The sequence below is a fragment of the Eschscholzia californica genome, unplaced genomic scaffold (genome assembly GCF_041429995.1).
Source record: "Eschscholzia californica isolate CP2 unplaced genomic scaffold, dmEscCali1.0.p SCAF_6, whole genome shotgun sequence".
NCBI lineage: Eukaryota > Viridiplantae > Streptophyta > Magnoliopsida > Ranunculales > Papaveraceae > Eschscholzia > Eschscholzia californica.
In genome coordinates, this window is record NW_028238483.1 from 14,847,553 (window position 1) to 14,859,298 (window position 11,746).

The following is an 11,746-nucleotide window of genomic DNA, read 5'->3' on the forward strand; positions in this document are numbered from 1 at the left end:
TTTTGGACGTGGCCAGTTTGAACACAAACCCACCACCCCCACTCACCAGCCAATAGTCCACGCCACGCCAAACCCCTTGACAGGGGTGATCATGGTGCGGCATAGCTCGTGCCATTTCTGGGTCGACATGACTCGTTGGCCACCACTGTGTAAAAGAGGTTGCTTTCATCAATCATCAGTAATTTTAAGCAAGACATGCGTTCCTACTTGTTCTTGCAAAGAGTTCTGCTAGGTGATTCGAATATAAAATCTATTTCCTTGTTCAAGTACGAGTCTCTTCGAGAAATGTTCATTGTGCCAAAGTTGAATTGTTAGACTCAGAGAATGATGGAACCTCTGTTACAAAAAAAAAAAGGGGAAACAAATGCTCACTTTTGATAATCCAGCCTTCAGAATTTTTAAGTTATAGTGGTTGCTCATTTTTCTCATCTTCTATCTCCACCTTCACTGGATCTGGACCAACTAAGAGGGTTTATCGGATTGCTTACTAACGCCTGCTTCAGAACTGCCATCTTTCGATTTAGTCTCAGAGTTTGATTCGACCGTTCCAGGCTTCACACTTTTCTGAGTTTCTTCTGATTTACTTGAAAGTTTCTTATTACACTCGACCACCATCTCTTTCACAGCCTCTTCGAGTGCCTCTAGTCTGATCTTTACTTTGACTAGCTCTGGATCGGACTCTGGTTCTTCACTTTCTTTCAAAGAATTTGCTTCAATCTCTTTAGCCTTTTCTTCTTCCTCGACTTTTTTCTTTTTCTCTTCTACTTCCTGAGAGAATTCAGATCAATTAATTACGAAGGAAAAGTACATGGCGATGCAATGAAAAGATATCAGGTAGAAGCCAACAAATAAGCCACGTAAAACTTCTCTTCAATATGAAACGCCCACTAGATATGCTAGGATATGTAAACCGTAAGTGATGGAGACAAGCCCTTACGAGGCTTTGCTTAATTGGTTGAAAGACAAAAGCATAGAACAACAATCGAAGATTGAGACACTGAAGAGACCATGTGATGATATGAGTTCACACAAGATGACGAGAGGAATAATTAGAGAAGTAGTGTTATTAAAGTAAGCGTCAATTACCGCCTCCATCCTTCTGATTTCATATCGAGCATACTGGGCCACCAAATATACAGCTGCGAGAAAAAGCAAGTCTTAAAAAGAGCAGTGACTAAAAAAATCAAACTTTTAAACTATCTGGATACAGTAAAAGTTAATCGTTAGTTTACGGAGATACCCAACGAAGGCATGCACACAAAAAAGAGTTGCACCAGATGGAAATCGAGCCTGAAAAGATAGAACAGGACTCCTCAGCTTTCAAATCTCAATAACCGAAAGCACAAAATGTAAACTTAGGAGGAAGAATACTTCAAGATATCACACTGAGCTTGTTACTACTAGGAATAGCAAGAAACATGGAAGACCCGCAGCTCATTAATCTAATACCTACTATTCATGATTTTGAGCAAAGACATTGTATACACACACATCCATGCAAATATATATACCTAATATATTAGATTAGGGGACTGCGATAAAAGGAACAATGAATCTCTGTGGAACATTGACTTCTTGTCCCCTATCCCCACTACTCGGTCGTGTAATACAACTGTCATTGCTTAAATGATGACTTATGTTGGTTTGTACTTTGCAATGCTTTCCCAAAAAGCTAGATTCTAAGCAAATCTCCTTTTTTTTTTCTAATATTCATCAAAATCTGTCATTTCTTAAATACCATACTTATTGCTATTTTCTTCCAATTGAATTGTTTAAGTTCTTCTTTTTTGGCATTCAGTTACAGTTCTTGATCAAAAGATATCACAAATACCAGTAGTCACTTACATTTCTAATTCAAAAATATCAAATATCACAATCATGATTGATATAGAACTTCCTGCACATGTAGATAATAGAGAAAGATATGTTTTTTATTACCCAAATTTCTTCGGTTTAGGAGGATCAGTGAAAAGAATTTTAGCAGCTGTCATGAAGTCAAGGTTCTCAAGTTGACGGTATGCATCATCTCTCGCAGATTTTGGCACAATTGCCTTGTCGCTATTGGCACTTGCACATAGAGGCCTGATGGTCTGGTTAGCAGACTTTGAGAATCGAGCGCAATATTTAGCCAAGTGTAAACCTCTCATTTTCTACTAATATCTCTCATTTTATATGAATTCATATTCATATTTTGAGAGTTTACAAGCTTCACCAACCCAATTACGCATGATCCAGCATAATTTCAGTTCTAAAGTTCTTTTGGATTCGAAAAAATTCTTGCAGGTAAAAAGAAATCTGTATGTTTACTTCCCTCCAAACCAAGGTATTAGATTTGATGACGTCAACCTGGAAATTAAAATATATCAAATGATTAAATGCATTGAAATCTATCTAGCTTTGCAATTTTGTGTTCAACTCTACCATGAAATAGAAAAATGACATTAAATTACTGAAAAAATGGAATTAAATACAAGGGGGAAGAGAAGCAGAGTAAATGATGGGTAGTCTAAAGATATAAAGCAATACGTAAATACGCTTTCGCTATTAGAGAATGTAACATTCATTGAAGTGAAATAACCCCCTTACTCAGAGGTTCTTCCTCGGATCAGTTTGGGCTACCCTTAATCCTTACCTCGGATTATCTCAACTATTAAGGCAATTGACTATCCAAGTTATATATCTCTTTTTGTCGGTAAGTGGTTGAAAAACTGACTTTCAACACCGAATGTAGTCTAGGCATCAACATTTAGGAGCCAGTCGAATTTATATCGCCTGGGTTTCAATTTTGAATGGAACATTATCTACAAGTTTTAATGTTGAAACAACTAATATCATGGAAACTGAGCTGAAATAATCAGTAGAAGTAAAATTAGATCATTTCAGGGATTGCACATTGGTAGTCCAAAACTAGGGATTTCTAATTCACTAACAGCACCTGCAAATCTCAAAACCAATGGCTAAATAGACTATTGCAACTTTAGGTCTCCTACCTGATAATTCAAATCAACAAAAAAAAAAGAACTACTTTTAAGCAATCAAAATAGCAAAGTAAAACCAAAGCATCACTGAATCAACTTTTCAATGGTAACTCAAGAAATGAAATGAAGATCTCAGACCTAATAAAATAAAATATGATAATTAAAAAGCAATCAAGAAATGAAATCCCCCAATTGAAACTCATAGACCCAAAATATACCTTGCTGAATAGAAACCCTAGATGTACAAAAAACCCTGGATTTGGTTTCCTAGAAAGAGATTCGGAGAGATGGAGGGACGTAAAGAACTGAAGATGTACTTACTTTTTCATAAGAGAATAGAGTTTTCAATCGCTCTAGCGTGGTCGTGGGATGGATAAACCTGAAATAATTTAGATTACCAAATCTCAACTAACTATGGTCGTAGTAGAGGAGCTGAAGTTTCAACAGAGGGTTTTAGAAGGGCTACTACCACTTGGGAGCGGCTAATAGCACCGGCTAAAAGTGTTGCTAGCCCCCGACCTCGGTAGGCACCCGGTACGGATCGGGTGTCTACTAGGGGGCACCCGCCCAGCCCCCCGCCCCTCGCTTTTTATCCTTTTTCTCTTATGTTCTTCTCCTTCTCCTCTTTCTTCTTCTTCATCTCTTTTCCTTCTTCGAATCATAATTAAAAAAATTTCATGAAGAAAACTTTGTTTCTTAACCCATCATCATCAATCAACAATGAGGAGTTAGAGAGATAAAGAACTTTGTTTTAGAGAGAGAAAGAAAGTAAATTATTATACGAAGAACTTTTATTTCAAACCAATCTTGATCTATGATGAGGTGTTAGAGAGAGAAAGAACCTTGATCAAAACCAATATTAAAGATACTCCTGGAAATCTTAATCACGAACTGATCTCGGACCAGTCCGACAAATTTAAGTCTGGTCAGTCCGGTTGCATTCGGAGTGGTCAGTCCGAAACCGTCCGGAGTGGCAGCCTGAATGTTCCAAAACCACTATTAAAATACTCCCGGGAACCCTAATCACGAACTGGTTTCGGACCAGTCCGACAGATTTTGGACTGTTCAGTCCGAAACCATTCAGAGTGGTCAGTCTGAAACCACTCGGATGGAACAATCCGAAATTATTCGGATATGTCAATCCGTATACAAAATTTCAGCGAGTGCCAACTAATGTTTGTGGTCGGAAAAGGTTGACCTTGGTCGATCTCCACCGTCGGGAGCTAACATCTTTAACGGGCGCTTTTAGCCGTTCCCCTACCACTTTGGGAAACTAGAAGCTTTTAAGTGTTACAAAAAAATTTTAGGTGAAAAGTTTGGCTAAATCTTTTCGGTTAGAAATGTTGCTCTAAGAGTCCTTTGATAAAACAACGAATTGGAAAATACATAGGCAATAACTTATAGTGTTCACGTTGTGGTCACCTGGAATCAATTGAGCATGCGTTACTTTACATGATGCAAGTAAAATTGAGCAAATGAACTCTCATGCAATTATCTTATGGTTCATTTTTTTTTGTTGAAAATTCTTATGATTCATTTGGAAAGCGAGATATTCTAGTTACTTCTTTCAACAGACTATAATCTCTACGAAACAAGTCTATTCTCAAATTACAACCTCCCCAAATTTTATGAACACAAATAAACAACCTCAAAATATGACTAAGATTCAAACATGGTCATCCCTACTAAGTCTTTATGTCAAACTTAACATTGATGCATCTTTTACAAACACTAACGAAATTATTGGTATCAGTTGTGTAATGATTCAGTTTGTGAGAGCTAAAATTGCATTGTGCAGAACCATGAATGCCAAAGAAAGTGAAACTAAAGCAATTCTCAATCTATCTATTATATTAAAACAGCTCAGTCGGTTATCCAGGGGATAAGTCTGACCGTCCATTTTATTTTAGAGATTTGGTTGGGATCACATCCGACGGATGATATAAAAACTTTTTTTGTAAATAGACTAAAAAAAGAAGGGTATTAGTGTCAAAAAATCTATCTATTATATTAAAACAGCTCAGTCGGTTATCCAGGGGATAAGTCTGACCGTCCATTTTATTTTAGAGATTTGGTTGGGATCACATCCGACGGATGATATAAAAACTTTTTTTGTAAATAGACTAAAAAAAGAAGGGTATTAGTGTCAACAAATAATATTTTTGAATATTCGGTTATAGTCTTCCTAAAAAACTATATCCCACGAATTTGGTAAGATACATTTCAAGTTCAAAAAACTACCCTAATTCAGTTTCTTAAACCAACCATATCATAATTCACGTCCATATCATATAGCACGATAGTGTTTTTCAGCAGGAAATAAATTAGGAAAAATCAGTTTATTGCTCTCATGAAATTCCTGTTATTTTACTATTCTCTTCTCTGTTTCAATTTATTAATGAGTTCCATGTTCCCTAATCATTTTACTATTCAAATTTATAATTCTGTTCTCTCTCTGTCTTGCAGGTGTTTAAATTTCTGTTCTCAAACTATTTGAGAAAATGCTTCAGAAGTTTGATGGTTTGAAATATGTCTTGCAGGTGTTTGAATTTCTGTACTCAAACTGTTTGAGAAAATGCTTCAGAGGTTTGATGGTTTGAAATATGTCTTGCAGGTGTTTGAATTTCTGTACTCAAATTGTTTGAGAAAATGCTTCAGAGGTTTGATGGTTTGAAATATGTCTTGCAGGTGTTTGAATTTCTAAACTCAAACTGTTTAAGAAAATGCTTCAGAGGTTCAATTTATTTCTAACTCTTTTACCTCTCTATCTTCTAAATTTTAGTTGAGATATGTTAATGTCTTGGTGGTGTTTGATCTTTTGTTATTCACTTTTTTCTTTTCAGCTGTAGGGATTTGTAAAGAGTTTGATGGTTTATGTTTCTTGTGAGTGGAGAAAGCTTACCTACCAACCTCATCTATAGCGTTCGAGTTTCATCTTTGAATGTTGTAACTTACATTGTTTTCTTTTTTTGTAAATGTTGGAAATATAGGGTAGATCAATGGAACTGTCGGGTAGAAAAGAACTTATTCACTGTGTCGTGGTATGGAGGCCACTGCCTTGAAAGTAATTTCGGAGTAACCGGGGTGCTAATTACTTGATTCCGATCACTCCCCAAGGATTGACCACAGCTTACTTGCTCTGTCTGCACTAACAGAGACAGTAATGAAGATAACAGAACTCGAAAACTTGAACAATCAAAAAGAGGAAGATAACCGATAATGAGTTGTGTGTTTTCTCTTTTGATTTCGGCCAGTATATATAGCCTCTGAGAAAACCCTAACTGCCTAGGAAACGTGGTAGAGAAGTTAAGGGAGTGGGAGATAAACTCGGAAACTGATTAACCCTACGAAATCAGTTAGAGATATACTCAAATACTGATTAGGTTAATCCGCCGACTTAGTCAAAATCCGAGTTTAAGTAAAAATACTCTTCGTGGCAAAAGAGTCTTTTCACTATAAGCTCCCAAGCTCCCGAGCAGCCGAGCACGCGAGCACGCGGGCACGCGGGTTCACGGGCTCACGGGCTCACGGGCCACGGCCCAAAGGCCCATAAGCCCATAAGCCCAAAGGCCCATAATCCCAAATAGCCTAAATAGCCCAAACAGCCAAAGAGTCCAAATTGGTTAAAAGCCCAAATGCCTCACATGTGTGCGCGCGCGTGTGGGAGCCTTCTTTACACCACCATGTGATTTACAATGAGTTGTCAAGCAACTTATTATAAGACACATTTAGTTTCACTAGTTGAGAGATGTGGGACATTAATTGTCTAGAGAAAGAAAGTTTTGAATGCCATTTTCCTTCTAGAGGTGGAGCCCACCCATGTACTAACTAGAAGACAAATAGACTTGACTAGTAGTGAGTGGGTGAGGCTCACTCTCAATTAATTATTAGATGGTAATGGGCCCAACCATGGAATCACCCAAATGGGCCCAACCATTGTATAAACCCAACAATCCCCCACAAGATGGCTATCAAAGACTTCTGACTGCTAAGCTGGAAGTGGGACATGTACTTAAGTGTTCAATATCTTTCGATTTGAATTGACACATAGTGGAGTGAGGCAACAACCAAAAATAAAGCAACCAAGTGAAATTACTCTTGAACTTGGAGATTTCTGGCTGAGACCCCCACAACACATACGATACCCGGTGAGTTCTGCGTTCTCCGCGATTCGTTCATGTTCATTAAGTAGGCCCTGAACATACCTTGGGACTGGTAAGGTTTTAAGAAGACTGTTGTCTGTCTTCCATAGAGGGCGGCCTAACACCCTCGGGCTCACGTAGGTGATCTCGGTGAGTCTACCTCATCGTAGGCTCTGACCCCTTACTCGGGTCTGAAATCATTAAGAACTTTGGGAAGTTCATCCTCATCATCATCAGCAGCTAAACACCATATAATCCGTCTCAAAAGGACCACCATTACGGTAATGGATATATTAGCTATCGGTGTATTCATCAAGTCCGTCTCATTAGAACCACCACAAAGGGCTATGAATACATTAAGAGCCTTAGGCTCATCCTTAGGTCAAACTCTGACCCCTCAATGGAGCTCTGCTAGTTTTATTCTAGCTGACTCCGCTCCACGTCACAAGAATGGAAAATCAGCACAGAGGCTTCAACCCCATTCCCTTAGACGTCTCGAGAACTAGTCTCCTCGTTAAGCCTTTAGTAAGTGGGTCTGCCAGATTCTGTTCTGACCTCACATAATCCAAGGCTATTACACCATTTTTCAGCATATGCTTAACTGCAGCATGCCTTATCCTGATGTGTCTCTTCTTGCCATTGAACACATTGTTCTTTGCAACTGCAATGGTAGCCTGTGAGTCACAATGAAGGGAAATTGGTGTAGTTTCCCTTCCCCATTGTGGTATGTCTCCCAAGAGACTTCTCAACCACTCTGCTTCCTGACTTGCCAGTTCAAGAGCGGTAAACTCAGACTCCATAGTAGAACGTGCTATGCATGTCTGTTTGGAAGACTTCCATGATACAGCACCTCCACCTAACACAAAAACATAACCACTGGTTGAACTGACTTCGTCATTGTCAGTGACCTAGTTAGCATCACAGTAGTCTTCCAGCACTGCTGGGAACTTTCCATAATGCAGGCCTAGATCAATTGTGCCTCGTAAATACTTAAGCAGGCGATGAAGTGCTCTCAAGTGTTCCTCACCAGGGTTATGTGTGTATCTACTGAGTCTATTTACTGCGAACGCAATGTCAGGTCTGGTGTGATTCATCAGAAACATCACACTTCCTATGATCTTAGCATACTCAGATTGTGAGACACCTGGTCCTCCATTTTTCACCAGAGTTGTGCTAGGATCATAGGGGGTTCTCACAAGATTCACATCATAGGAGTTGAACTTTCTCAGTATCTATTCAACATAATGAGGTTGACTTAGAGAGATGCCATCTCGGGTTCTCTGAATTTTGACCCCTAGTATGACATCTGCCTCTCCTAAGTCCTTCATCTCAAACTTAGATGACAGAAAGGTTTTTACCTCATTCACATCATCTTCATTGGCACCAAAGATGAGCATGTCATCAACATACAGACATATGATGACATATCCAGACGTACACATTTTAGAATATACACATGAGTCTGAGTTATTCACAGTGAAGTCATTGCTCAACATGGTATCATCGAATTTCTCATACCATTTCTTGGGTGCCTGTTTCAGACCATAGAGAGACTTCTTCTGTCTACATACCTTGCTCTCCTGACCAGGGATTACGAATCCCTCTGGTTGAGACATATAAATTTCCTCATCTAGATCTCCATTCAGGAAGGCCGTTTTAACATCCATTTGATGTATTACCAGGTCATGCATGGCAGCCAACGCGATAAGAGACCTAATTGTGGTGATTTTAGTCACTAGGGAGTAGGTGTCAAAGTAGTCAAGTCCCTCTCTCTGTGTAAAGCCTTTGATCACTAGTCTGGCTTTATACTTATCTATGGTCCCATCTGGCCTAATCTTTTTCTTAAAGATCCACTTACTGCTAATGGGTTTACACCCTTTAGGTAAGTCAACCAACTCCCATGTATGATTGACTAGGATAGAGTCTAACTCACTTTTTATGGCCTCTTTCCATAAGCTTGCATCTACTGAAGTTATGGCTTCATGATAAGTCTTTGGATCAGTACTCTCAATTAAGAAACTAGATACAAATTGATCGTTAAGCCAGTCTACACCTTCAGATAGAAAAACAGTAATGAAATCGGGACCAAAAGTTTTCTCTATCCTACGTCTCTTACTTTTCCTAAGTTCTGTTCAATCTTCTACATCATCAGTGGAAGAGTTAGATGGAAGCATACTGTTAGGCACTTCTTCATGTGTGGGTAACTTATTAAGCGACGAATCATTCATGGGAATATTTTCAACAGGTAGTTTCAAAAGAAACTCATGTTCAAAGAATTCAGCATCTCTAGATTCTGTTATGGTTTCATCTTCCAATAACATGAATCTATATGCTGCACTGTTTTGAGCATAACCAATAAATACAGAATCAACTGTCTTTGGTCCGACACTGACTTTCCTAAAGTCAGGTATACCCACTTTGGCCAGACACCCCCACACTCTTAGAAATTTCAGATTAGGTGCATAACCTTTCCATAATTCATAAGGTGTTTTGTCTAGCCCTTTGTGAGGTACTCTATTGAGTATGTGGCAGGCAGATAAGATCGCCTCCCCCCACAGTTCATCGGGTAATCCTGAGCTTAGAAGCATGGCATTCATCATGTTTTTGAGTGTCCTATTTTTCCTCTCCGCAACACCATTCTGTTGTGGCGTATAAGGAGCACTAAATTCATGGATGATTCCATGTTTTTCACAGAAGGATTTAAGGGTGTTAGAGTTATACTCTCCTCCCCTGTCAGACCTAAACCTCTTTATTTTTCTGTCTAGTTGGTTTTCTACTTCAGCCTTATAATTCAGAAAAGCTTCTTCAGCTTCATCCTTAGACCTCAGGAGGTAAACTTTCGTGTACCTTGAGTAGTCATCTATGAAGGTAATGTAGTATCTCTTACCCTCTGCTAGCTAGGTTTCTGAAGTCAGCTAAGTCTGAGTGTACTAGTTCTAAAAGTTCTGTCGTTCTAATTGTGACATTCTTAAAGGACAGTTTCGCATGTTTAGCTTCTACACATATGGGACATCTAGTGTGATCATCAAGATCGTCTGTACTGATGATTCCATTCTCTTTAAGTTTCTTAATAGAAGCGTAATTAACGTGTCCTATTCTACCATGCCATAAATTAGAAGACTCAACGATATAAGCAGAACTAGAAGTATTATTAATTTCTGAATTGACGTTCATTACAAAAAGGCCCCCACTCAGATATCTCTTCCTGATGGGCCTAGAAGGTTACCCTAAATAGGTCACCACCCGCAAGTATACGGGCGTCAAGTGATAATTCATTCCGGTAAGACCGGTTCGTTCCTCAGAGACTAAGTGAAGCCTATTCTAAGACTTGGAAGTAAGACGGTTTCTTTGTTTTGAAATTGGTTTTTGGTGATTAAAGATATTAAAATATTAAAACGAATAAAAACGGTAAACGGATCAATGGGGGAGAAAGACGAGGGTTTCAGAGTCTATCTATGGAACAACTTTAGAGATGACAATTAACAAATGAATCAAATACTTATTTTCTATAACTCAAACTTTAGGATATGAACTATCTAAAGTCCGGAAAGTATCTTCGTTAAAACAATCTTAACAATTTAGGTATTCACCATTGCTATTGAATTTGTAACTATTCAACTATTACTCATCAACAAATAAGCATAGACCATCAAGGAATTTAACCCAAGCATGATATATCAAATCACGAAGCATGAATAATGAAGAATTCGTTTGCAAATAACTATTAAGCGTGACTAATAACATGAGGTGCCATTTAGGTATTTGATTAATTCATGAACATGTCTCTAAAAGTATCGACAATATAAAACTAATCACAAAGATTTCGTTCCAAAATCAAGATTAAAAGGAAAAAAGAGATCACCAAATGATTGATGCTTTGTTCATGGCGATGAAGCAATGGCCAGATTCTTTTCTCACAAAAGTAATTTCACCAAAACTTTTTGTATTCTGAAATTTCATTACAGCAAAAGAGAAGAACAAAATGTATCTCTCTGTTTACAAATCTCTCTCAATTTTCTCTCAATCTCTACCCTGTTTTTTTTTTTTTCTCTCTCTCTCTCTCTCTCTCTCTCTCTCTCTCTTTCTATAGATTATACATGAAGCTCAGAGAGGATGAAGAAGATAGATAGAAGGCCCCCTGTTTCTGCTCCCAAAGATGAGATCATAACTATTGATTCTTTCTTCAATTTTCTCTCACTAAAAATCACTAACCGAGTCTCAGAGAACAAGAGAATTCGAATTCCTATCTCTCTCAAATCTTCTTTCTCTGGAAATATTTCCAGCTATGCCTTCTCTTTTACTTTCTCCCTTTCCATCTTTAATTTCATTCATATAATTCCAATCTTCAGCTTTCCTTTTAAGCTTTTATTCTCTCTTTCCATCAATCTCTTTATCTTTCCATGATTTAAATATCCCCACTTTCTCTTACCTGTTATCTTTTAAAAAGAAAGAAGATAAAATATGGAATCTTTTTTTTAAAAAGAGAAAATATGGAACAATACCCTTTGGAAACAATCACGTGAAGGTTTGTTTGCTGGAGTTGTAATGAGAACAATTCTGTGTATCATGGAGCAATCTAAGAGGATGAGCCCACCACGTGGCATTGACCGTATTTTGACCCAAACT

The 11,746-nt window shown here is 38.1% G+C and overlaps 1 protein-coding gene across 2 annotated transcripts; it reads right to left on the reverse strand.

Annotated features, from left to right (window-relative positions):
- Nucleotides 1-233: 233 nt before the first annotated feature.
- Nucleotides 234-3,776, reverse strand: LOC147531916 (uncharacterized). 2 transcript variants are annotated; one of them, XM_086649330.1, is made up of 5 exons: nucleotides 3,300-3,776; nucleotides 1,939-2,346; nucleotides 1,241-1,290; nucleotides 1,087-1,139; nucleotides 234-768 (listed from the first exon to the last, which is right to left on the reverse strand). In XM_086649330.1, the coding sequence occupies exons 2-5, from the start codon at nucleotides 2,145-2,147 to the stop codon at nucleotides 463-465; spliced, it is 618 nt and encodes a 205-aa protein (XP_086505456.1). In that variant the 5' UTR covers nucleotides 2,148-2,346; nucleotides 3,300-3,776; the 3' UTR covers nucleotides 234-462. The 2 variants fall into 2 exon arrangements, with proteins under 2 accessions (XP_086505456.1, XP_086505457.1); XM_086649331.1 differs by having other exon boundaries at nucleotides 3,197-3,433.
- Nucleotides 3,777-11,746: the final 7,970 nt, after the last annotated feature.

What these genes read in the sequence shown, in the direction of transcription:
- LOC147531916 (XM_086649330.1), bottom strand. Translation starts at nt 2,147, where the DNA reads ATGAGAGGTTTACACTTGGCTAAATATTGCGCTCGATTCTCAAAGTCT. An exon ending in CCTAAACCGAAGAAATTTGG is followed by an intron (nt 1,291 to 1,938) that starts GTAATAAAAAAC and finishes CTATCTTTTCAG; the next exon opens with GCTCGATTTCCATCTGGTGC. An exon ending in TGTGTGCATGCCTTCGTTGG is followed by an intron (nt 1,140 to 1,240) that starts GTATCTCCGTAA and finishes TTTTTCTCGCAG; the next exon opens with CTGTATATTTGGTGGCCCAG.